Below are 27,773 nucleotides of genomic sequence, written 5' to 3'. Positions count from 1 at the left end.
GTATTTCTGCACCCACCCGCTGAATTCATTATGTGTATATTTGCAATTTCATTAAAGTCAGATTACCATATTTGGAGCAATTTAATACAAAATCATTTCACAAAAGACGTTCCCACAAGGTGGAGAGATCTTTTATTTTACATAAAAAAGGGTGCAAACTGGAGTTTCCCTTTAGGTGTGGAGGGAATAAAAAGTGATTTTATAAGATTCATGTGACACGCTTTGTTTTATATGAATCCAAGGAGAAAACAAAAAACAAAAGGCATCTTAGTTAAAAAAGGACCTTTACCTTTCTGCAAATTAAAAGTATGAAACCATAAAAAAGGAGAAATATCGGTCCTTCGTTCTTGAAGCCCTTAACAAACTCATTCAAATACATTTTGAAGTGACATTCATATTTCAACACAATAATATTTATTTACAGTTTTAAGATTTCTCTTAATCATAGCTCTGCAAAAAAAATGCTGAGGGGAGGATAAACTCTTGAAGCTGTACAATTTGATTTTCCACAGTCTGAGAGAAAAATAATAATCAAAGAATACATATTTTATATGGAATCCCAACAAAAAGAACAAAGAGTATAATTGTGAACTCTGTACAATTTACAATTTTCAAATAATCATCACAATATTGCAATAAATGTTACCTTAAACCTCTCCCTCAAAGAAAAATATACAGTAAATCCAAGACAATCCTTAAGTACAGCAACAAGGAAAAAGTGCCAGAGAACCCATAAAGACCGAAGCCATTCATTCACACGTTATCTGTCCATTGCGTTGATTTACACAGCTTTGACACAGTAATGTGACTTACACACAACCAGAGCCATCAACACAAGTCTGATGGAAGTGAATACCAGAAATAATGAGAAATGAAATGGAATGTGCTGTGAGAAGACATTAATGTTATTTATATTATATGAGGACTGGAAGCCATAACGTCTCAGTGACCCAACAGTATACGAGCCCTACAGGTGAGAAACTCAAGACAGTACGCTCGCTGTCGTCTCCAGGTAAGCCATGCAGATACAAAACACACAGAGTACTCCTATACCGCTCTGTACTAGGCCCAGAAAGAAAAAAGTAAATACATCAGAGTAATATTTCTATATCTACCATTTCAGCCAGGACCCATAGTTTAAGGAAGAAGCAGATGCTGCGAAGACGACCGGTCACAAATCCAACTCTGAAATAATAAACTTTGTCGACAAAATGCTGTTGGTTTCAACATTAAGAGAGAAACCAACAGAAGCTAATCATAAAACACTTTTTTTCTGACACTTTAAACAACCTTTAAAACACTTCCTGGTACTGAATTGAGCCACGTTGCTCTGGGGTTTTTCAAAATGACAGTGAACATGTCAAGGACACAAGGTGGAGTGCGATGGTCAAAAAAACATTCAACTTCATATTTTCCTGGCACGGGTAAAAGGCATGGGCTATTAGTAGTCTCAGGAATGGCACTCGGGGAATTCAGGGGGAACGTCGAAGGCTACTATAGTCTTGATATCCATCTCACTACGCAGAAATACTTCCATTTTTTAACAGGTAGCTGGAGTGAAACAGTCCTGATGCTTTGTGGGGACAATAACAGGCTGCAGATGTCACAGGTTTAGTGTTGGAACAAATAAAGGATTTTAATGGATCAGAATACATTACGGTTAATATTTCACGGAAACAAAAGCGTGATTTTAAACCTCCATCCAACATCCAACTCCTCTGGGTAAAACATGAACCCAACACTGGCACAGGACTCCACAGTCTGACACGTGTCCAACACACTCACGAGGCACTAAAGACATCTCAAGGAAATGAATACCTGTCATTCAAATAGCCCATTTTACCCAGCATTCCCCTCAAACTCCCTCAAAATGTATGGATTTACTATGAAAATGACCAAGAAAATGTAAAAAAAAAAACAAAACATAAAAAGGTCCCGTAGATTTTCATATTCAAGTACTTTCAATAACACAATAACTTAGACCCCGGAGTAACTGACATATCAGGGCTGAGAATAAACCAAAAGCTATACAGTGTAAATACACGCAACAAGCAGGTTTACATACTGATTCATTGAGAAAGTCTGCAACATCTACAACATTGTATTTCCAAAGATGATGGAGCAGGTCCACAAAACGCCAAATCTAACACTCCGCCATGAGCAGATTCATCAAGGACTTTCGTGTGTGTGTGTGTGTGTGTGTGTGTGTGTGTGTATGCATGCGTTTGTGTGTGTGCAGAGAGGAAGTAGGAAGGTGGCATGGCACAACAAAGGAGTCGTGGGGATGAAAGTCAATTTAAAGTGTATTCCCTGCACCCTATAAGGAAAGCCTAGCACGCTGAGGCAGCTACAATTAAAGTAATAAGCACGTTTAAAGTTCAGTATTAAGAAGGCAGGGTCTCGTCAGGGAAAGCTGAGTCAACAAATGTAGTGCAGTCATGGTCTCAAGCTTTTTTTTTTTAAAACCCTCTTTCCCCATAAAACCATGGCTATTTGGAATGAAAAAAAATTGCTTTCAACAACTTCACATTAGCAAGATACAAAATAAAAAAATAAAACACCTATGTACGGTAATTCTCTCTGTTAGGAGGATAGGCAAGGTGACATATCGAGGATATTGTTTCAAGGCAGTCCTCCATGACACTAAATTAAAAATGGTATGGGCATGTTATTTTATCGCCCCCGCTGACAGTGGAGAGGGACCGGGGGTTCAGCAGAGTTATCCAAACTCAAAACATGGCTTTGCAGCACAGGGGTCTTCAGACTGGAAACGCAGGGGCAGGGACGTGTTAATACAGATTATTTCACCAAACCTTTCATTTGGCATCGCTCTCTCTTGGGAATACATCCTACGTGTTGCAAGGGAATTCATTAACTGCTCTGATACTAGTTGGCGAACAGTCCGCAACTTTGGGCTTTACTATACAGGAGACCCCGAAAAGTTGCGCTGCAGGTCACACAACCATCATGCTGTACTCGTTCATCCAACTGGTGATGTGATGCGGGACAGGTTGGTGGGTGGGGGTTAAGGCATTGGACAGTAGCGTTGAGCGGCTGTGAATCAATCTCCTCACACCAGTTTCTCTTGTCACTCCAAAGCAACATCCCCCAGTGTCTTCTGGTGAAGTGTCCAATTTTACCATCACATTATTAAGATAATCCACTTAGTTTTGGTCAAACTTTTTTCCTTTTTTTAACATTGGTCTTAAATCCTAAATTGCAATTTCCTTCCCATGCGCATGAAAGATTCTATAAATGCTCCAAAGTAATTTGCATTTCCGTCCATACATTCAGTGTGTATGTTTTTAAGTAAGAAAACAGGTGGCAACCATGAGATAAATAGCATAAATAGCATATTGTTTTTAAGCCCCATGTACAAGTGTCAGGTTGCTGCTCGTTATCACAAAGCCGACAGGAGCAAGACTGCATGTGAGTCAAAAGAGACTGTAGTGTGTTTTTAGCGGCGTGGTTAAGGAGAGCGCTTTAACCAAGCAGCGTGAGCAGAAGTCCTTCTCAGAGAACACAGTGCAGGAGGCGTCTCTGGGCTTCTGTCCTCTCAGGCCCCGGGTCCCAGTTCCAAGGTTGACCTCTTTGGAGGAAAAAAGTGCAGGGGCAAAATGGCTGACTGATGCTCTTTGTGCCTGAAGATAGGCAGTTACACTCTTGGCTCCTTGTGTGTTCGGGTTTACATTCAGTCCCACGTCAGGAATGACCAAAAAGGGCATCGATTCAAAATGAGTTAGCAAACTAAAACCACTTTTGAACTGGGACTTGACAGATGGGAAATGAAGACATGATTTTGTGGGACAAACAAAATAATGACAGTATGCAACCGGCTGAAGGTGGCAAAACTCCACGGGAAGATCTGTCTCTTCCTTTGCAATACCATGGAAGAGAAACAGGAGCCAACATCAGCCAAAAAAAAAAAAAAAAAGTATGAATGCTCGGAGGGGAGAAAAAATAAAAATATTCCTCTGCAAAATTCAAACAAAAAGGTTCCTCGTTTGGATGACTGGCCGGCAAAACATTCCAACAAATGTAGGAGGAAAAAAATAAAAGAGGACTCCCATCAAAGGACACAAGTGCCTTGTCCATTCAACAAGCCATTTTTAACGGGCCCCTCCAGAGGACAATTCAATCAAGACCTTTCTCCCCTTTTTATTCTGAATGGGACCTTACTGATTTCTGAAATCAAAATCAACTGAGCGGGACACTCGTTTCAGGTCGGTAGTGGAGGATCATTTATGCCTCGGCGTGTTCTTCTTCCGTTTTCGCTTGAAGAAACAGCAGCACCTGCGGACAGAGACACACAATAAACCCATATGGAGATGAGAGGGGCTTCAGAAGCACAAAGAAAGGACAAACACGAGCGGGCTGCTTCAATTACACTGTTGAATATCACTAGGACTGAATTTGATTCTTTCAAATCTGGACAGATCAATTTTTGGGATCACAATAATAGCATCAAAGACTGCAGCAGTGTAGAAATTATTCCTCCTATCAAAATAAAATGGAGCAGTGCACACAAAGAGCACAAGACAAGGTGAGCCTGAACAGTCAATTAGAACATACAAAGACAAGAAAGAGCTGTGGATCAAGACATAGGACAGTGACTGGGATCTCTTCCATTAATTCACTAACACTAAATAATGGTGCACCATGCAACAAGAGTTTAAAGACCTTAAATCTGAAGCCAAATGAAAGCCACTGTGAAAGAGCGATATCTGATCCCCTACAAATATATAGCAGGGGCTCATAAAAGAGGGCGGTTTAGCTAACTTATATTAAATCACTTGTTGATTGCTTCTGCACTGAAGGCGGTGAAGTTTTAAATGAATCTGCTTGCTGACATGACAGCACTGTTTACAGTATTCTTCACTTATCCGTCACTTAACAACAAGCAGAGACTTGATGATAAATATAGTAGACAGTGGCACTATCTTTGTATCAGTGAGAGTCTGGTTAAACTACTTAAAATAACAACTCCACTGGACGCCAGCCTAGGCTGGTCCACTCCCTGTCCCATGAGTCTGATGTGGACTAGCAGAGAGGGACTCACCACAGGTTGAGCATTTTCACGCAGCTACAGAAGAAGAAAAGAGGAAAGAGTGTAAAGAGAAAAGAAAGATAGATTAATACAGCAAGACCAAGATGATCGGACTGGGCACATGCCATACAAACACACACACACACACACACACACACACACACACACACACGACTCCAGTGGACACAGAGGGGGGACGTTTGAGAGGTTACAGGAGAAAAGATCTCAGAAAAGGTCACAGAACATCTTCTCTACAGCAATTTCTTCCTGTAAGCAGGAGCATATTTACAGTAAATGGGTTAACATTCATCCCAGATGTCCGGTCTTTGAGGATGTAAGAGTATAAAGATAAGTGGTGTAATGTGCATGCTACACACATCATTTGAAGTAGAATGTGTATTTACCAACCTTTTAAAACTACTTGGTCTGCATCCTGAATAAAAAAATCAATTGCCCTTATGATTTAATTATCAATTTGTTTCCAGTCTCTTTTTTCTTATGTTTCTTAATGTCAGATATCAAATGCCTTTTTCTGTCTTGATAGTGGCAGGTGGACTTCAATGAAAGTGCTTTCAACCATTTATAATAGCAATTCATAATAAATCCATCCATTCATAATAAATCCATCACTCACATAGTTTAATTATTGTTGTAATTTATATGGATGTACAATTAAAAGTATGAGCCGGTCTTCAGTATTTCACTTCAGTCAAATCATAAATTAAATATGCGGTCCAATCAACAGCAATCAACGATGTAAACAGGAAGTCACTGTAGCACCACAAGCTGTAAAGCCTGCCAAAAGTAACAGTTTTAGGAAAAGACCTTTTATATTAAACATAACTGTCAGAAGTGTGTAAATATAGGTATGACTTTGCTTTATTTAGAGAAATATGAGTTTTTAGAGTTACTTCTTTAAAGAGATACGTCTTAGATTCAGATTCAGCACTCATCCCAAGAGAGTAATGTAAACTATTCCATTGGCATTATTTCACTCAGCAAACATGATATTAACTCAAAATGCTAATCCTTAACTAAACTGTATCAGATGCATGATTTGTATTAATTACTGTTTTTGTTTCAGACGTCAACGAACACACTGATAAAAACATCAAACAACTGCAGGAATGGACAACAGGAGGAAAGCCTGTCATCTGGGCAGAAACGAGTGCAGATTAAAGTGAGTGAACCTCTGGGAAATTCATGAGAAGACTCCTTTTTCTTAACAGCGCACTTTGATGGACTCAAAGATCTGTACAATATGCATCATAGTAACTGGAGATTGTGACAAAATCAGCCAAATCTCTGTAAGGTAGAGTTTTCCCTCTTGAATCAGAATCAGAATCCAAAAATCTGCCTTACTGTATTAACCGACAGCCTCTGATCCAAACGGTGCTTTCTCACCATTATTATAAATATATGTTTAGTCTATGATTAGTGTCTTGGATGAGCTCTTCACAGTCCTACTTTGTGCACAGTGGGCAGCCAGCCATGCAGCATCGAATCGCTTCAGCTGCTGAAGTCTAGGAACCATAGCGGTTCCGTTTCCAACTCTGAGATTAACTATGTGAAACCAATGCTAATGTCTGCAACTTCCATGGTTCTGTCCTTGTTTGCCTCAAAAGTGACTGATACGATGATATCATGAGCATAATCTCTGTACATGTGACTAAGTTGCCACATGGACCATCTGGTGTGACATCAACTGGCTGCTACCACAATACACTCACAGAACCAGATTGCATTGATCATTACTGACAGTTAAAGACATGAGGATCAACAGTGGAGTGTTCTTTTGAGAAGCTCATGCTGCTAAAAAGGGAGATCCTCAGTGGCTATCAGTGTAGACTGTGTCTGCTGCTCAGGCGACGGGTATGAGAGGTTAAACATAATCAACATTGTCTGTCTTTTAATAAAAACATCTAATTAAGGAAACAGCGAAGAAACAGGCAGCAGTCAAGATCAAAAACTGGCACAAGCAGACAGAAGATGAGAGGAGAAGGATAACAGCTGAGGGGTGGGGGCTGTCACTATTCAACAGCGTAGTAGATAGTGGTGAGAGACAGAGAAGAAGAGCGGGAGAGAGAGAAAGATGCAGATGGACATGTTAGAGAGATGTGGCAGGCGTATGACATACTTGGCCTCGTCAACCACTTCCACCTCTGCCTGAGCTGTGATGGGAGCGTTGGAATGAGCCGTCAGTGGATCGTCTGCATTCAGCTCCCCGTTGGTCGAGCTGACCACCTGTGACACAGACACGTGTTAGTTCATAATAACTAACAGAGATGTTCGGGCCAGAATCAACGTGAACCACCGGTCCTGCTGTGATGGAGACTTCCTCTGGTTAAACACTACATGTTACTTTACCAAATCACTTTACTTTGATTGTTTGCTCTATGGAAACACAAAATCACATGAATAAAACACAAACATTTTTCTTGCTTACATTTTTCTATATATAGCCACTGCATACCGTTGCAGTGATTTCAAGCAAATTTCGGAATATTTTATGATATGAACACAATTAAAATAGTTTTTGAAATTCCCATTCCAGTCTGTATGCCAGTGTAGAGGAAATCTGAAAAAGTATAAACCCTTTGCAAAATTAAAAATACATGAATGAAAGATATGACACCAAACTGCCACCAGCAGACAAACTACAGTATGCAAAGCTATTGGTGGTCGTCCCATTCACCTGTAGAAGAAATGCATAAGTTATCTCAAAAATGTGTGTTTTTTGTGCATAGGTGTGCTCAGTGTACACCTATGAGATTCTCAGCTATTTGAAACCATTCAATTCCATTCATGATGCAAAAAAAGTACAAAAATCATCTGCTGAAGGAAGGAAGGAGTGAATTTCATTAAGCAGAAATGCCAGAAATCTACTGTAGCCTACACTGTACACACCTATGCAGACAGAGCTTGTTGTCTTGGGTAATGGCTGGTAGTCAAAACGACACCAGAGTGTTCCTTAATGTTCAATGACCCTTTTCGACTAAAGAGCATGCACTTAGCGGGCTGCGCCAGGTCGCCCTGCCATGCAAAAGTGCTTCTTGATCTGCAAGGAATGTCCAAGCGCGATGACCACCAGGCCTGCTGTTCATAAAGCCTCATCACATTTTCTCCAACTGGGGTGGATGGCACCAGATGACATGCATATGGTGGAGCAGAAAAAAATAACATTTCCCAGCCAGGGCTAAAAGGGGGGGTGGGGGGGGGGAGTTTATGGTTGTAGATCTGTCTCACATGCCAGGCTAAAATACAAAATAAACGTTGTGTCCTGTTATCTGTTTTATGGAAATGAATAAAACATTTTTAAAGAGATGAAAGGGCACCTTCATTTATTCTGCATGACCTGGAGAGTATGTCTGAATGTCAGTAATTAACTCAAATCTGCCTTAATAATGCAGAATCACCACTTAGTAACTTTTTCATATTTTTTCAAACTGTCACTATATCCTGACAGTATAGCACTAGAAAGATAATGCCCCCCCTTTTTAAACCGGCTGCCATGATAAAAAATGGCTGGTGCTCTTTTTAATCAAATGAGTGCCACAGTCTAGTTGAGCAGTTTGATCAGTGTGATTGACACAGCGTAACAGACTCCTCGGCTCGGATTGGTTTATTATTATTATGTTATCATTTTTCTCATACACTACCATCAGGATATAGTAACAGTTTCTGCAAATATGACCAACAGTTTTTTGTTTTAAATAGAAGTCGCCATCTGCTGCTTTGAAAATGGTTCAACACACAAAAGTGACGCACCTGTGTTAGGTTTCTGACTTTTCTTATACTAGATTTGATCCTATGAGACAGATCTGACTCCATAGAGATCAGGTGGGGGGTGTGGTTGAACAGGTGAGGGGTGTATACCTGTACTGAGCCCCCGTGCCTGTCCGCTGCCAGGTGGGAGGTCAGATAGGAGGAGTTTGCTTGGCGTGTGGGCTGCACCTCCCATGCTCCTCGTCGATCTGAGGCTGCTGTCTGCTCAGGTGCGTCGGTGATGTGAGGGGGAGTGGCATTGGGGGTGCGATGGTAGAGGGTGGTGATGGAATAATTGCGTTAGGAAAGATGGATATTTGGGTGTGCGAGGTCAGGTACCATGCAAAGCAGCATGAGAAATGGAGAAAAAAAAAATGCAACAAAATAAAAGTGAATAAAACTCAAAGCAAGGCTTCAGCCAAAGAATTGAACCAGAAAGTAATGAGCTTAAAGCCAAATAAAGGTAAGCTCCTATACTTAGGCCTATATGCTTTTATATTTAATATATATTCAGCCTAAATTATCATTTTTTAATGAAAGAAGTTGTTTGACGAGTTGTCTTTGTACAAGCAATTAACAGGAGTAATCAAATGCACACATTAGTGTTTACACGTGCAAGGGGGAACTGCAGACCCTTAGAATTGTTGCAGTGATATATATTCTAAAAACAAAATGCTTTACACTCATACAATATTGCATTCTCAGAAAATGTATCATTTTTACATACCCTTTGAAACTCTGCATTTACTTTAATTTTGTTGAGTGATCACGATCATTTCCTGGTAACTGCATAATCTGAGTTTTGAACCTTATCTTTTACAGTTTCCCTAATCGCAGGTCATGTTAAAGGTCACCCTGAAATTAACAATTCTTTGCAATAGGGGGGTATGTATGGTTGTCATTCATACATGTATACATGATGTGATTGAACCCTTGATTTCACTCCCAAAACAGACCAAAAACCGGGTGTACCTGGTTTCTAATCGGTGGGTGCTGTGAGGGCCGGTCTCTGTGAGGGTGGCTCTCTCTCGTCACAGCCGATGCTGCTGAGTCTATGTGGACAGACCCCACTGGTGTGGGCTGAGGGAAAACATCACCAGTTAAATCCTGTTCATTTAAGCAGCTCGCAAAAAAAAAGATTGTTTGTCCAAATTAAAACGTGTCTGTTAGAAGTTTATGAGCGTTACTTACTATCTGCCGGCCCACCCAGTCGTAAGTGTAATCGAAGGTGTATCCTTTCCGCTCAAACAGTTCAGTGAACAGAGTCCGCAGATATTCATAGTCCGGCTTTTCAAAGAAGTCCAACCGTCTCACATATCGCAGGTAGGTGGCCATCTCCTCTGAATAAAAAAATAGAAGAATGGTTTCACCTTTTTTATGGATAATACATTTCTAATAGTGGGATGACATTTAAAAACTTTTTATTTGGAAACGCCCAGAAATAAAATGTTAAATCAGAAGCTATGTGATAATGATCCATAACTAAATCACATCCATCGTCAGGGTACCTGGGAAGTTCTCACAGAGGACCTCGATGGGAGTGTTTCGTTTGGTGTCTCCAATCTTCTGGTATCGCTCTTTCAATGTGTCGGCCTGCAGGGGAATCAAAACAAGAAGTTATTTGAACCAATTCTGATGTTGGACCAGCATTAATCTGAATTATATGAACATTCTTAATCACATTCCTAATACAGACCAGTTAAAATAAATCTTAAGTCTTTACTGTACAAATAACTGGACTACACAAATGATTAAAACATGTATTTATAATTACATTGGCTCACTTGTCAACTCGATTTAGACTCTTAACACAAACTGACTTACAACCAATTCTAAAACTGTTGATGAAAACTTAAATTCAAACAATAATAGTGCTCTGAAGGTTGCAGACTCATGAGATCCTTCAGCTCTCAGATATGTAAATGCATTTCTAAAAAAGGACAACAGTGATTTTGTAACACTTCCATGTACTTGGCATACCTTCAGTCCTTGCCATGGTAGACTCCCACGAAGGAAATACATGAACATGTGGCCTAAGGCCTCAAGGTCATCTCGCCGGCTTTGCTCTATATCAAAAGATTTGATAACATTTTACTGAGAAACTTCAAGAAATAACCACAAACCACATTGCATAATAAACATGTTAGAAAACGAGAGAGTAATACTAAAACAAAGCTATTCTTACCTTTGCCTAAATGTGTATTGATAGACATATATCGGGCAGTGCCAGTCAGGCTCTTATGCTCCCTGTATGGAATGTGTTTTTTGGTCTCCGGGTCGATGTACTCTTTGGCCAGACCAAAGTCAATGATGTGGATGATGTGTTCCTTCTTGTTCCCTTGCCGTCCGATGAGAAAGTTTTCAGGTTTGACATCTCTATAGATGAGGTTTTTAGAGTGCACATACTCCATTCGAGAAATCTGATGGGAGAGAATACAGCAGTCAGCAAAATCAATCCAGGACATAAAGTCACACAACACAATCACTCAAAACTGACATTTAATTGAAAGACGACTGCTGCAGTATGTCAGTCTTATCAAGAACACTGGAATATAGTATTTATTGTTGAATCCACACCAGCATTATTTCACATTAATGGTGCATACCACCAATTAACTCATGAAGATCCGTTTATTCGTCATTGTTTTATACGCAGCCTGTAATAATGCACTGCGGCTCTAGAGAGGCTTTGTCAGGTAAGCTTGAGGACTAACAAAGTATAACAGACACATCACGTCTAAGCCAGGAGGATGTTCTCATTAGGCAATGTTTAATGAAAAATGCAATTGAGTTGCATTGGGGGAAATCCATTATTCAGTGTTTTACCCATACCCATCACTAGAAAGACATACATGCTTGGTCTGTGCCACTTCCATTTTTCCATTTTCCGAGAAGCCCTTGGAAGACAAAGACATGCCTAAAGACAGGAATCTTAAAACCCAAAACCAAAACAACCTCAGAACAAACCATTTTGATGGAATCCCTGACGTTACAAATATTGTGAGCTTGGTCAAATAATGATTTTTTCTTTAAATCATTAATGTTTTTACAATCAAACAATGAACACTTCAGTTCATTACGTGGTGGCAAATCATCTACAAAGTAGTCAATTAATTTCCCCAATGATTAATTTCCTAACTGCTTGAGCACTATGCAGCACAGCTTCAGCAGTGAGCCATTAGAGACCATTATGCAATAGGATGACAAATCAGTCTAGGGCAGTTCATCCTATGCTACCTTTTGTTGGATATAGGCCATTTTCACACTCAGCTTATATTTTGATCTCAAACTACACTTCTGTAAAGTTTCATGACTGCATCTTGCATGCTTGAGACGCCATAACAAAATCTTCCTACAGACAGGAACATACAACACGAAAGTACTAAAAAGCTTATGTGGTAGTACCCGCTACAGAACGTGTCTCCAGGAGCACATTTTGCCCTGATGATACACACACAGACTCCCAAGGTGAAAACAATACCAGCCTCACTGCCGTGGCTGGTAATTACTATCCCACAACAAAAGCCTCTCTTGATGTTCAGCCAAAATTTCAAGCCACAAGCTGAGATGCAAAACCTTCCTGCCAGGACTTCAAAAGCACAATCTGTCAAGATCAAAACAACATGTTTGTAGATTACGTCTTAACAAAGCGCTCAGAGCAGTTACCGTCCATAAAAAAAAGGAAATTGTGTAGGAGAACAGGATCACAGCACTTATTGAGGGATTACTCACTTCTGCCCCCCAAAAAAAGAGGAAGACCTATGTGATAATCAGAGAGGAGGGATTGGCTGAGATGCAGGCTTTGTGTGCAGTTTTGTAGATTTCCTTACGAATTTGTAGGGGCTATCTTCATTACCAGAGCACTGCAGATTTTGTGCTGACAAAATGAAATGCTAGAAATTCTCAGATGTCTGAGGCGCCTAAAACACTGAGTAAAGCCACACTCTGAGCTGCCCAGACCTAATGACAGTCAGTGATGGCTCTGCTCTTTTGGACAGCCTACCTGACTCTGACCAATAGTACGTGTACTGTCAGATTGCTCATTTGAAGTGGCACCCCAACTGCTCAATGGGTCTCTGGGGGCAGGGCTTTGTGTATAAATAATATATATTTGTTGAAAAGCCGAAGGCACCAAAACAATGTAACAGCTATATGTGCACTTATATTACATATACTATATATAGTAAAATATTTGTACTAAGCTTTCAGGGACATAAAATGTAAAATAAAATGTGGATCCTTAATTCACCCCACAGAAAAGCAGAACCTGGCCATTATTTCAGAAAGGAATGCATTATCTTGTTTAGTAGCTCTCTTTGCTGCCCTTTTAATTTTTTCCAATTCTGCTAATTGTTGTTAAAGGAATTTTAGTAAATAGTTCTAAGAGTCGAGTTTCATACTCTTAGACATTTAAAACATCTTACTGTGTTACATATCAGAACTCACCAGCTGAATAGCTATCATTAAGACAGTCTTCAGTGAAAAGGTCCGGTCACAAAGGTCGAACAGGTCCTCGAGACTTGGTCCCAGCAGCTCCAGAACCATGGCGTTGTATTTCCCACAGGGCCCAAAGTAGAACACCTGGGGCACGCCTTCAGCTGAAACGGACAAATGAGAAAGAAATTAGACATTGCAAGTTGTAGGAGAGTGGACAGAGCTGTACTTGTACATGTGCCTTCACAAGTTTTCTATAGTTCAATTATGAGTTTGCAAGTGCATCAAAGATTCACTGTGGTAGTTAAGGCAATCATCTACTTACTAAAAACAAATACTTTTTATGTCAGTTGTATATATTAGTGGGGACTCAGTTAGGGTTGAAAAGTGATTATTATTCCAGTTTCTCTTGACTAATGATATTTCTGAGTTGAGACCAGGGTGAACCATAAAGGGGCCTCAGACAGGTCACAGAGGAGGAGGGGCGCCACAAGTTTACAGAGGATAGGGAGCAGAGAAAGCTGCTAGGTAAACATTAACCTTAAAGTAAAATACAGCACAGTCAGTGCCTGCATATAAAACGGTGTCACTCCTCTACTGCAGGCGGAAAACTAATCTTTTTCTCTCCCTCATATCACATTCTCCCAACTGAATTATATCCTCTCCGTTCTTCTCACTGTAATTGCTCTAAATCCCTTCCATCTGTCACCTTGGCTCTTGTTGTGTGGTCAGTCTAATGCTACAGTAATAATAATAGGTCCTGGGCTCTGACCCTTAGCATTGGTTGTTTGTGATACTGATGATCTGGAAAATGAATCTCCCTGTACTGTTAAACTTCAAAATAAAGTGAGTCAGCTTCAAGCCTAATATTGTAATAAAAAAGTGTAGTTTTTATTACCTTTTCTCTTATTCCTAGAGTATTTTTATAATGAAAAGCACACAAAGTGATTTCTGACTTTCTGCTTTTCAAAGTGATATTCTTCTTATTATAATCTAATGACTTGCAGGATTTCCACTTTTATGCACATCCAATTCCTTAACGTTAATAATAATAATAATAATAATTCGTAACTAGTGATATCTGTATTCTTCGTCATTTTCATGACCATATCCTGAACTTTATTTAAAACCAACAGGAAAGCAGGTCAAACTGTTAATTGCCTTATGGGGGGGGGGGCATGATTTAAAGGTTGACCCTGCTTATTGCCAGTCTGAGTCCTATTAAAGTTGTTCCCTCCAGAAACGTAAAAGAAATGCTGGCGCTTCAATCATACAGACCTTGTTTTATCTGCTTGAACTCAGCTCAGTCCTTGAAAATATTACAATTGCATGAAAGTTTGAAGAAGGGACATCCTGATTGCTTTTCATGTCCCTGTTCTTCAAGACATTGTTTTAATGTTAGGTATCAGCAGATTTCCCAAATGAAAAGAACTCAATGAGATATAAAGCTAGTGCTACCTTGATAGAGATCTGCACTATCTGAGGGCCATTTAGTTTGGGGTTTGTTCTTGTAAAGATTTTTATCATAAATATTGTCCTTTACAAATATCACATTAGACAAATATTCACCTTTGTTTGGAAATTGTGTGCAAATAGTGCTTAAGAAACATGACCTCATTTGCTCGATTCTTGAAGAGCCTATCCTTCAACACATGATCTGGTCGTAAATGAATGACCCTTCATAGTCTGTGGAGGCTTTAACCCTGAGATTGCTGCTTTTAGTTAGCCTACTAGAGTTAACAAATGTGGTTTCTGACAGAACACATTTACTTATCTCAGTTTATTTCTTCAAACTTGAAGATTTCTTTCTTCTGCTATACCTGTGTAACTTTTGGACAGCCTGCCAGCTCACGATATATTGGTTTTATATTCAGTTCATTCATTTTTGTGTGCCACAACGAAGGAGACATTTATAGAAATGTCCTTCTAATTTTGCTTAACTAGTTGAAGCTATAAAACGTAGAAAGCTCATTCTCAACCCGTTTAAATGTGTTAAAATATTCATCTTTATCTATTAATGCTCCTGAAGGCATTTCACCCACAAGCTGGGTAATAGTTAATACACTGCAGTATTAACAGTGGCGAGAGTGCTGTCAGCTAGCATATGGGTATGTAGGAGGCATGCTGTGCTCCATCTTGTGTTTCTGGACACCATTATGCAGTTCTGTGGGTTGCTAATTGTACCACAGGAATGAGTGCCTTGAAACCCCGGATGACTGTGGGAGGCCTAAAAATGTGGCAGATTGGAGATGTGCTGTAAGTAAGTGGATAAAGGGTGGCTCAATTGAAAACAAGGTTGCTCAAGCTTTTAACTAGCAAAGGGTAACCAGGGATCACCCAACAACTGTTCTGAAAATAAATCATATCTCTAATTGTACAGGAAGACTTGGTTCTACCCCTTTTGACTTCTTTCATCCATTTTTCTTATAAATAATGGGAGCAGTTCCTCTTTAGTAGAGTGCTATAGAGACTATATGAATTTGGTTCTCAGCCCAACTGGAAGGCACTAGCTCCTTCTTGCACATTACTGTGTGTGGTTTTTTCTTCTTTTCACCCAGCTGTCAACAACTAGAACTTCCTCTAGACTCTGAACAGTCCTGAACTACAATGTTTTATTGTGAGTATTTAGTGGTAGTTTTTCTGTAATCAATATTTAACCAACAATGTGACATTGTGGGATGCATAAAAACCTAAGTTTTAATCATAAACATACAGCTCAGGAAGAAATGAAGAGACCACTCCAAATGTTTCTTAAATCTCTACATGTATGGCAGCCATTCCAGTGTCTGTTGAATTCCAACACAGAAATATTGTCAGTAGTTTATAGAATACAATAAATAAATAATTTAACTCAAAGACCTTTAAATACTAAAACCGGAGAAACTAATAATGCAGTGGTCTCTTACTTCTTTCCGGAGCTGTATTTATATTGGATCTAATGGAAGTAATATTTTGTGGGTATATTTTATGCTGTAACTTTTTTATCATAACACGTATAAGGCCACCTCACAAGGGCTATGTTCAACAACAAATTAAAAACAGTGATTCCTTCGTGCTAATAGGCAGTGGCGGCACCATTAAACAACAACAACAACAACTACAACAACAGAATGATACGGGGATTACTGTGCAGAGTTTGGTGTTCTCCTCGTGTCTGTGTGGGTTTCCTCCCACAGTCCAAAGAAATGCAGGTTAGGTGAAATCGTGACTCTAAATTAAGCTGTAGGTGTGAATTAGTTTTTCTTACTATATATATAATGTGCATAATAGTATGTGTGTCAGCTTAGTGACAGTTTAGAGATAGCTGAATAGATGGAGTTCCGCAATGTAGATTTATGATAGGTGTGTGAATAAAATTGTGTATTAAAGAAGAAGTAAAAGGAGAAGACTATCTTTTTGGTTCTGCATTGGTTGCAGAATACTCCCCCTTTGGTGGAATTGAGTGAGCTTTCTGACATATGTATTTGCTGGCTTGCTTAAATGTAGTGGTTGCTTTGCAAAACTGCACTGCATAACTGTGACCACAAGTAACTGTAAGGGTTGTTTCCAACCCTTTGCTGAAAAAAGCAAAAAGAAATCAACATTTTGGATAGTAAGGCTACTCTAATGTGAAATTCTTTATAACATGCAGAAACACTACTATAGGACTGTCTTTGATTTTCAAATGTTCACTGGGATTTTTAAAGGCATACAGAATACATTTCTTGATTGGCCATAAAACCCTGGCTACGTTGCACATGAGAATTATTAAATGACCTTATCTTAAATTAATCTAGATGAAGTTGAATTATTAAATGTCACATTGCTAAAAATAAATTCATACGGTATTTAAATCTCTGCTGCTGCAGTTAATCTTTGAGATATATTTCTTAACAACTGATAAGACGTTAAAAAGCGAACAAAAACAATGCTCTCTAGCTTCTCAACATGCCTTATTTTTCGCAAAACAGCGCCATGAGAGAAGTTCTATTCTGAACAGTTATGGATGTGTCGCAGCCCTTTCCTTTACATGTCTGCAAAATCCAGTGAGCCTCGTCGGTGTGGGAAATGTTTACTCTTTGGGATTGCAATGGTCACAGAGCTGGTGTAGTGTTTCATGACCAGCTCTGACTGCCAATTCTCCTCACAGCTCAATAGTGGCTGCCCACCCTTGAACAAAACCCTCTTGATCTTCAAAACCATCTTGTATCCTCAGCAAAATAATGCCTCATGGTCTGCAGGCTTGTAAAACCAAATCCGCAATGAAGCCGTTACTGAGTGTAATGATAAATATTCCCATCATATATGGAAGGAGAAACCTAATTCCTAATGGAATCATCCTCATTAAAACCAGTGACAGTTGGTTATGCACTAGATACGACTCCTGATTGAACATCTGAGTCAAACCACATTAATTCGTAAAGCCCCTGTCGCACAGACACTGTGACAACCACATTGGCTGAGAGGAATGTGGCACAACGCACAGCCAAGAAGAAATGAGGTCACGTTATCCCATCTGGAGGAGAGGACAGAGGCAGGTTAGTATTAAGAGAGGCAGACCCACTCTCTAAATAATTAATGAGTTTCCGCACAGTTGGCCTTTTCAAGCCCTTGCCTTTGCAAAACAATAGCCATTATACTCAGTCTGGTTATCATACATGTAGTGATCCAAAATGCACATCAAGGACCATAAATCACAAACATGTGCATTTTATCTTCCATGCCAAAATGTGACTGAACATCTCTAATCTGTATCACCGTGATTAAACCATTTTCTTTGGAAATCTTAATAAGCAACATGATCATCAATCACCAGCTCCACTTTAGGTGTATTCATGGGACTATCAGGGCATTACATTATTATTTAACCACCTCACAAGAAAGCAACGCATAACTATTAAAAAAGATTTTTCTATTGTTCCATGGTTTCTAGCGTTCCCACCCATTTCCTCTTGTACAAAGTGAAAAAAACATTCCCCTAATTTATTTCTCCGTTGTAGTCATTTCACCCTCATGAGATTCCTGTCAGTAGCAGTGATGCATCATCAGACCTTGACTAATCTTTTATGACACACTGATAAACTGTCAGGGGAGCAATGTTAAGGGAAGAAAAGTAGAGGAGCAGCTATTATTGTATTGTCCTTCGTTCTGAACACAGAATAACAGATTGTTAAGGGCACGACTCCAAAAATACAACAATATGAGGATCTGGAAAAAGACGAGCAGTTGTGTCAGTGTTTGTAATGTTAGTGTAGACATCACTATTCAAAATCAGACAGTGTAGGGGACACACTGTTCCAATGACCACTCCGTCTCACATAGAACCTTAGAACAATGATTACAATAAATATGTAATGGATTTCAGGATATACTGTTACAGTTAAAGCATCAACATCTACATTTTTAGATTTGAGACATTCAGGTAGAAGTTGTTGGGCATGACTGATTGAACCAAAATGAATAATGACACCAAAAACAAGTATTCAACTAAAATGGAAATAATCAGCATTGATATTAGCTAAAGTGACGATATTAGGCAACTGATATCTGCAACGTTTTATGGCATGCATATTAAATATAATATGGTGATGTGTATTAATGTCAACCTTTGACCACATAATTTAACCCCATGCAATGACCGCAGCTTCAGTACTGATGTTCCCAGATGTTTTAACAAGACTTAAGTGAATTCCTTTGCTACACGTAGCACAGTGACAATGTAGTGTGGAGGACTGCTTCAGACTAAAATCAATATACTGAGATGGGTCAAATAACTATGTGAAACATGAAAGAGGTCATTCTTAGTGACAAAACTACAGAGAATCATTAAATGCTGGTGAAATATTCATGTTGCTGTAGATTTCCACCACTTACCAGGCAAAAACGGAATTGGGATCTTTTGAGTAGCTGGTGTAATTAAAAAATTCACTTGCCATTTGGCTGGTAGACAAAAAAGTTCAGCACCAAACTGCACATGCTGGAAATGCAAATAGAAACACAAATGAATGATAATGTTGCTGTGTAACTGCTGAATGTGTAAATAAGCTGTTTGCTCACAGGTTTGCCAATCATCAACCTAATGGAGTAATAATATGTCAGTGTAAAAACATTGATTGGCCTATATTTTTTAAATGCCACTTATTTGTTCATTATGTACATATAAACATGTTCCAACACACCAAGACTGGACCCATGCAGAACCACGCTGAGTCCGCAAATAATACAAAAGCTGTCTTCAGCACACGTGTCAACAGGAGAGCCCTGAACATGATTAACCTTCTCAAATAGTGCGCGATACTTTCTGCGGTATAACAATAAGGAAGTGTTTCATCAGCTGCTGCATCTGCTTTGTGGACGAATAAGATTCTTTATGCCAACATCTTCCATAACCAACGGCAAAGTCACTGTTCAACATGATCTAAGCTCATGGCATCGATGCACCCGTATACACAAAGTCCTGGAGATTAAAATAAATTGCTGACCCAGCTTAATATCAATATGTAACCTGAGTGGAGTAAGCACATGTTTTGGAAATGATGTAATCTGCTAGGCTGATCTTCCACAATAGTCAAATCATTGCCATGTAGCCACACCAAAACACCACGAGGGGTGGGAGAGAATATCTGTGACCTTACCTGTAGTTCCCAGTGTTTTGTAGAACCGGTACTCTAAATGCAGCTGTGGTGCCCTCGACTTCACTGGTTCCTGCACAGTGGACACATCCAAACCAGTACTCGGTTAATGACACAAACCTTAAAACTGGATTAAAACAGTGATAAAACTGAAACAGAAAACAACAAAGAATATTTTGTTTGTACTTTAAAAGCGGGTGTGAACAATTTTTGATGACTCATCTTTCACTTGAAGGCTCATGAATTTAGGATGTACCAGGACAACTCTCTCGCCGTGTAACACTAGCAGGTCGGCCAAACTAACTGGCACTAACTGGCACTAGCAGCACAAACATTGCCATGAATGCTGATTTGGGTGTTACTTTTTCATAAGGGTCACCAGTCACTCTTTATTCTACTAAAACCTCAAATGTGTAAATAATCTGATGTTACCTGAGATTAAAACCGGCAAATCAGTAATCTGTAAATGGAGATGGTAACTCCCCCACAATGTGAGTCACTGTAAAAAATAACCATCATTTCGCATGTTTTGGACATGCTTCTTCTAAACTCAAACTCAAGTCTTTCTCCGAAGTTAATAACCACCAAAAGTTCCCATTTAGTCTGGTACATTGGTATCAAATATATACACAACACTTCCAATAATAATAATCTATTGAAAGATACCATTAAATTGCCCCCAAATTCTAAAACATATTCCTAGTTGACTTATGTAGTAAAAAACCTTCTCCACTGTATAAAAGCACTGCATCTGTGTCTGACAGAGCAGTTTGAGCAACTGGAAACTATTTGGCGTAGTAAACTAAATACTAGTGCAGATACTGTATTTACTACTCTCTGGTGAACAATAATAAATGCATGAGTCATGAGTTTTAGTCCATCAGCCACTGGGAAGACAGACATCCTTAACATCTCATTCAGATTTCTATTAAAAGGAGCAAAACAGTCCCATAAAACATCAACCCCACTGTACCACCCGAGCCAAGCCTCAGATTTTATGAAAATATACCTAAAGTGGCAATATGTCTACCAAGTGCTTCCTTATGCTTCCTTGAAACTGTATTTACTCTATCATTTTGCAAAGGAAATCATCAGACATGGGGAATCAAGCAGGGAAATAAAGTGAGCACTTACCAGTTTAATAGCTACATACTCGTTGGTGTAGAGATTTTTACCTGAAATAAAAAGGAGAGATGGCTTAGAAGGCTTGATGGCTTTTAAAAATAAAGTACACCACTTACAGCTCTACAACTGCGTCAGCAGGGAATAAGCAACTTTGCAGGTGATTGTGTCTGGTTGACGGAAGTTAGATTACAGAAATTGTCTAAATGTGCTCCTTTTTTTTTTTTCAAGTGTGAATATACTCAGTTTCCAGGCAATTATTCCTACAAATCAGAGTCCAAGTCCAATTTTTATGCATGTTACTTGTGGAATTTCATTGCATTGTAGTGAGAGTTTTAGTCTACCCGGATTCGTGTGTATGGGGTTTGACAAAATATAACAAACATCTGTAGTTTTAGTAGAGTTACCTTATAAACTAGGAACTTCTATAAAAGCTAAAATGGGTTGTGTGTTGAACTGAACCATTGAATACAAGATTTAGATTCAACATACCAAGCTTCAATTCACCAAAGTTTCCACAGCCGATCTTCTTGCCCACACGAAAGTTTGGCCCCACCATTAGAACCCCGGATGAGCTGGAGGAGCCGGATGGTCGGGACGAGTGTCCGCTGCGGCTTCCCTGTGAAACTTTAGTGCTCCTGGCAGGCCGCTCGCCATATTTATCCCTCTGTTGATCCATGGTGTGAGCAGCACAGGTCAGCAGGAGCCCGGAGTGATGTACAAAAAGGCCTCCTGGGCCGGGCCCTCCACAGCCACAGCCCTGGTCACTGGCAGTGCCTGGATGGCACAGTGACTCTCATGAGACAAAACCTGGCACAGCTGACCGACACTCCTCCTGTCCTCACCCTGTCACCTCTAACAGTTGTTAGGACAGGCTGATCTCTGGCCTCAACATCTGTCACAGGAAGGAGAAGGTGAAAGACCTGGAACAGACACCACATGAGAGAAGATATTAACTTTCCACACACAGCAGCACATGGAACATGGTAGTGTGGATCTAAATCTCCCATATGAATCTGATAAATCTTGAAAAAGAAAATTGGATTGAAGAACACAGATACATAATTTAGGCTGATCTTTTAGTGAGCCGAAAAACTATTACAAGCAATACAAATACCAACCACAAAGTGACATTAAAAGTCCTATAACTGCCAGCACATTAAAAACACTGGCATTGCACACATCAATTTAAAGTAGTTTCACACAGACACATTTTATCCAATTTAAATGAACACAAAATCCTCCCTGCCTCACAGGGAGAAAACACAATAAGTTAAATAAACTGAGGATTTAAACAGGCTTCAAATATTCAATAAAAGTCAAATAACTTAAAGTAAAGAGCGAGGACGATATTTTTACATTTATATTTCACTACTGTTATTATTATTATGTAAAAAGAGCTGCAGTAGTCTGAAAAAAAGAGCTGTGCTCATCTCAGCAGAGTTTAGTCAGGGGGAATCATGCAGTGCACAGGCGAGTGAGGCACGGAGGGATGGTTACACTGGCTAGACGTTTGTTTTAATTTACAAAAGGCTCCAGTTGCTCTTCTGAACTCTTACACAAGGTTTCATTGTAAAATGTTTATTTAGGTAAGGAACAACAATGCAGTGAACATTGTTTACTAAAGCTTTCCTAAGAGATATTAAGAAATTATGACTATTTACTTTATTTAACTTCTTCCTAACATTGCAAGTTTACCTTATATTTGAAGGTCATGCTGAGTCATAATCTCTTACTGTATACAAGTAGAAAGGACTAAATGAGGACAGCACAGGATTACTGTAACACTGCTGCTGAGCTAAAGAGATAGTCATCGAGGCACAGTGGTCACAGAAAACACCAGTAGTTTCAGCATCAACACAAACCCTAAGTCATAGTTTGTGAGGATCATGAAGGCATCTTCACCACCCACAGCCAAAGCCTGGCAGACACTGTCAGCTGGGATTATTATGTAAACAATTATATAAAGCTATGTCTGCTCGCAAGGACACCATAGCTTAACTTGATGGACACTGGTTGGATTTTGCCAAGCGCTCAAATCATATTGAGTTAAACCAACCCCCTTTCTACCACTGACAAGAGTCCTGCGGATATAAAATTATGTGCCTATAAAACATAGAGGCTGTGACGGTTTATGATTTAGAATTCACTAAGAAAAAAGATGTATGATGTCTATCAACTGCAGGCCTCTGGGGTCAAAATGCTGAGGCTAAATCAGGCAGAATTCCAGTTTCAATAATTATTCACCCAAAGAAAAGCATTTAAAAGTGTAATGTTTCCCATTAAAAACAAAACGTTTTTCTTCTTTCAATAAGAAAAAGCCACTAATGATTTCATGACAATGCTGTAATTTCTGAGCATGGAAAGGCTGCTGCTGAAGTATTTGTGTGTGGGCTTCCGGATGAGTCATGCTCAGTATTGCCTGTGAACGTCTCAGCATCAAAGACAGCTAGTTTGCTCTCAAGGGCAACTGAGCACTGTTGCTATTACATAAAACCAGGAACAGAACAACACGGCTATAAAACAGGTCTGCAGCCACGACAAATAGTGAGCTGTAACCATTTCCATTGTGTAAATAATCATTTGTGGGCCACTCTGGTCCGGTGTTTGGATTAGCTCGGCTCTGAGTTGCTCCTGATTGAAGACCATCTTTACACACAAACACTCTGTTGGAGCAGGATAATAAACACACACTCACTGACACCGCTGTTCACCTTGGAGCCCACACCTTGTACAGATGCTAAACACAGCTTTTTACTTCCAATGTGTACCAAGTTGTTATTACAATAATAAGAGTGTAATGTGTCATTTTATTGGGTGTGGGTATTTGTTTTTCAGTAGAGAGGCATGAGTGATTCAAAATAGTCAGCAGACATTGAGGAGTCACATTGTTGCTCATTAGTTCTTTCCACTCATGTGCTTTTGTGTCTAAATAAAGATAGATCGCCTCATTTCCATTATAATTATACTAACATCTACCATATACTTAAATCTTGTTTTGAGACACGAGGGTAGTGGTGAAGCAGCTAATGCAACACACAAGGCTGACACCAGGCCACTTTTATTCTGGTTTGTTTGGGGCAAATTAAATGCAAGCTTTACTTTAAAAAGTGTTTTCTTGTAACAGTGGAAAAAGTACGAGAATGATGACATTATAACAACATTACTAAACTGACGGTAAAGTTCATCTGCCTCTTTTATGCATTTGAAATCTGAGTAAGACCACATCTACATTGTATTTTCAGACATGCCTAACCTGGGGATTAGGATGGAAAAAAAATAAGGACAAGAACTTAAATCAAACTATATAAAAAAGGCAAAAACATTCCAAACAACAATAAATGGCATCTCACACTTCATGAGCCGCTATGTATTTGTTGTTTTACTTGTGTATTTGTTTTATGTGTTGTAAAAGTGTCTCTGTATTTTCTTCGCTTTGTAAGTAAAAGGGATTTCAAAAAATAAATGACTATGGAGTAAATCTGTGTAAATTCACATTGGTCAACTACCTAATTAATAAAGTGAACAACAAATGCAGGCAACCCACTAAATGTCCTGTGGTTTCTACAAATGGCTACATCAGTTTTGCAACATGGGGAATCCCCAGCCTTTATCCATGCGGAGGCGCAGTGTCTCATGATAACAGAGAATATGTTTGAGAATACACACCTTTTGGCATGCTTTAAAAAAGTAATTTGGATCTTCAGAAGGGGCAGACATAAAACAAGTTTACAAATTCAAATCCTATAACAGGGTGATCCTAATATTTACCATTTTTCAACAATTATTTTTAGACAGCATGCCTAGCAGACAAATATCCAATGATATTTTGTCAGGCTTGCTTAAAATGTGTTCTAAAAATACTGCATTTTGCTTTAAAACTGTTTGGTAAAAATATGTGCATACATTTTAAAAAACCCACTTATAAAACTGTTTATAGTCTTCCATCAGAGTATATTTAGCAATATGCAGGCACAAACAAAATGTTCACGACACGTCCCTACATATCCAGAAAAAAATAGAGCATGTCGGAGAAAATAGGTAGGTTTTTGGTGTTTGCTCAGTATTTTAAATGTCATATTAAATGTTCAAATTGGAAACTATAGTTGTGTTAAATAGAGGAGTGTTGAATAGGTCTGCCTGTGTAGTGGTATAGAGTTCTAATGGCACTGATGTTTGATATGGTGCTCATTTTCATAAAGGCATTTTATTTGACCCTGGCCTGGCCCTGTATGCACCTAGGTAGGTATTGCTTTTTTCACGATACTGTATCAAAGAACACACATAAACAAATCCGTCAAGTGTCTGATCACTGCCAGAGTCAGAATGGTTTCTCTATGATGAAGAAAATCAAAAACTAAAAATGTAGAGTTCATGGAAGTTGATGTAATTGGTTAATAGCTTGTTATAAAATTCAGCAATATTTACTTGTATATTGTATTCAGTAACACAATATGGTGGCTTTGAAGTGTTATAAAGACCTTGTTTATAGAACACAAATGTGCCTACCAAAATATCTGTAAAAGCTACTTTGCTTGTAGCTGATTACCATCCATTAAAATGACTGATCTGTTGACATTTTTTTCCCAATAATATAAAAAAGGCCCAGAGTAGAGTGATTAACCTTCAGTGGAAAGATCAGCATGAGAGGGGGGCTGCCAATACTGAAGACCCCTACTGTGGCAGAGCCTGCTTACAGATGCCTCTCTCCCCTTTTTAGCAGCTCTTATCACCCATAGCTGGTGTTTATTTAGATTATCCAAGGTTTTCCTAGTAAATTCATAGAAAACAAACACAATTACCACTGTTGTGTGCACCAACCTCCACGACAAAGATTTATTTTTGACTACTGTTGATTTTGTCTATGAATGTTATAAATAAAATATTATCATAAGAAATAGATTTGATTTTGTAAGGATGACTCATAGCTTGCTTCACTGAGGTAGTCTACTGGTAGTCATTTACTCCACATATTGTGAAGGATGAGCCATTGTGTATCTTTGTCAAGTCAATACCTGCAAAATCAGACATGATTTAAAAATGTTCTAAATACACAAAGGTTTTAAAACTTATAAAGTGTATAGCCTGTGAAGAGTATGTTTTTTTCAGGCATGCATTTAGTAAAGTTCTATTTCATCAGGACATTGTAGATAAATGCAACACAAACAATATTTTATAGCAGACCTTCATACAGTCAGACTCTTTCAAGTGTGCCAGCAATAACTTATTATGGATCCACAAAGCTCTACTTTGGAGTAACACCCAGCTAGTATAATATATTTCAATATAATGACTTCAAAAAGGGGTTTACACTGCTCTTTTGAAGCACTGTGTTATTTAGCTGAATATGACCCCAACAATATTATTTTGCCAGATGAAGGGTAACCGAATACTCCAATGGTTCATTATTAGCCATGTCATGCAGTTGAGAAGGAACATTTACAGTGTATCTATTCATGTTAGTGTATCTACGTCCTTGTTTTAAGAGATTGATGAGGGAGACCCTCAGTTCAAAGAGAGATAGATGTTATGTAGGCATAAACATCTTGAAAATACATTCAACCACAGAGAAGACATAAATAAAGACCGTTTTGAAAGACTTCCCTGCACATTTGAAGGTGTAAGTGTTAAGTAAAACATCAGTATGCTGTGGTTAATTTCAACATATTGACCCAGTGAAATACACACTGAACATTTGTCCTATGGAAAACATTGCTGTGAATATAAAAACCTTCGAAAGTTCTCCTTATTAGGTCACATTAAGAGGACTTTTAAATGGGAAACATAGGACCATAAGACACAGATACCCCACAAACAAGAAATTGGTCACATTGGGAGGTACAATTTAACATCTGCCCCTAACCACATCCAAATGCCATGCACCAGATATCTTAGTGATAGGTTACAAAGCTGAGGAGGGGCCTTGGCTGATTAACTGTATATTCTTTGCCAGACTGTCTTTACATCTGTACCTTGCACTGAGAAGCAGTGGTAACACTTTATATGTGAGGAAGTGTTTTGCAGAGGCAGCTGAGGTTAATACAAAAATGATCGATCCTCTGTAAGTGGGCCCTCTGGTTGAATCAAAACAAGGATGCGAGTTGGCAGTTGTACGCTAACGTCTCATGGACAAAGCCTGACATTAGTGATGGTCACATCGATTAACTAACCGTTAGCCTAGTTAGCTCTCCAGCTGCTTGCCAACAGAAACCCTGCACAAAGCCAGCGTTAGCCAAACATCACATAGCCACAGTAGTTTGGTTAAAACATATTTTCAAAATGTTAAGAAATACCCTTATTATTGATAATAATAATAACAATTTGGGGTTATGGATTGGAATGGGAACCAAATAAATGCTTGTTGTGAACGCCTTAGCTAATACGTACTGATGGCTAGGTGACAGCTGGACCGAGTGCAACAAGGAAATTAGCTCAGTTAGCAGCGAAAATATGAGCTAACAACCAAAAGCTTAATATCAAATGTAGCTCACCCCAAACAAACACAGCGGGCTCACCTTTGCTGTTATAAATCCAGACGAGGACACAGCTTCTGTATATGTCACACCTGAAATGTGCACGGCTGTCCGGAGCTTTGTGTAAAGGTTTCTCGGTGTTGTGACTGATGTTTCAGGCTAACAGCGGACTGTCGTTAGCGGTTCTCTCCATTCTTCGCTGCTCGTGAAAGGTTCGAGCACACCGGATGTACAAAAACGGCACCGCCCGCTTCAGCACGCACATGTCCGGGTCAGGACTGATACAAGTTTGTATTTATGTTATCTATTAGCCTACAGGAT

At 39.1% G+C, this 27,773-nt stretch overlaps 1 protein-coding gene across 6 annotated transcripts; it reads right to left on the bottom strand.

Annotated features, from left to right (window-relative positions):
- Positions 1-115: 115 nt before the first annotated feature.
- Positions 116-27,659, bottom strand: csnk1g1 (casein kinase 1, gamma 1). 6 transcript variants are annotated; one of them, XM_063881160.1, is made up of 14 exons: positions 27,495-27,659; positions 21,472-21,902; positions 20,992-21,032; positions 19,861-19,930; positions 13,259-13,410; positions 10,998-11,232; positions 10,793-10,878; positions 10,321-10,405; positions 10,004-10,152; positions 9,785-9,892; positions 8,924-9,034; positions 7,185-7,291; positions 5,060-5,083; positions 116-4,293 (listed from the first exon to the last, which is right to left on the bottom strand). In XM_063881160.1, the coding sequence occupies exons 2-14, from the start codon at positions 21,656-21,658 to the stop codon at positions 4,239-4,241; spliced, it is 1,410 nt and encodes a 469-aa protein (XP_063737230.1). In that variant the 5' UTR covers positions 21,659-21,902; positions 27,495-27,659; the 3' UTR covers positions 116-4,238. The 6 variants fall into 6 exon arrangements, 4 of the variants coding, with proteins under 4 accessions (XP_063737230.1, XP_063737231.1, XP_063737232.1 ...); XM_063881161.1 differs by lacking the exon at positions 5,060-5,083; XM_063881162.1 differs by lacking the exon at positions 8,924-9,034.
- Between the last annotated feature and the right edge of the window lie 114 nt (positions 27,660-27,773).

The sequence above is a fragment of the Eleginops maclovinus genome, chromosome 4 (genome assembly GCF_036324505.1).
Source record: "Eleginops maclovinus isolate JMC-PN-2008 ecotype Puerto Natales chromosome 4, JC_Emac_rtc_rv5, whole genome shotgun sequence".
Lineage (NCBI taxonomy): Eukaryota > Metazoa > Chordata > Actinopteri > Perciformes > Eleginopidae > Eleginops > Eleginops maclovinus.
The sequence above is the reverse complement of the archived record's forward strand: the minus strand, read 5'-3'. Positions and strand labels throughout refer to the sequence as shown.

What these genes read in the sequence shown, in the direction of transcription:
- csnk1g1 (XM_063881160.1), bottom strand. Translation starts at nt 21,658, where the DNA reads ATGGATCAACAGAGGGATAAATATGGCGAGCGGCCTGCCAGGAGCACT. An exon ending in CTTTGGTGAATTGAAGCTTG is followed by an intron (nt 21,033 to 21,471) that starts GTATGTTGAATC and finishes TTTTTATTTCAG; the next exon opens with GTAAAAATCTCTACACCAAC. An exon ending in GGCACGGGGGCTCAGTACAG is followed by an intron (nt 7,292 to 8,923) that starts GTATACACCCCT and finishes TCTGTGTCACAG; the next exon opens with GTGGTCAGCTCGACCAACGG.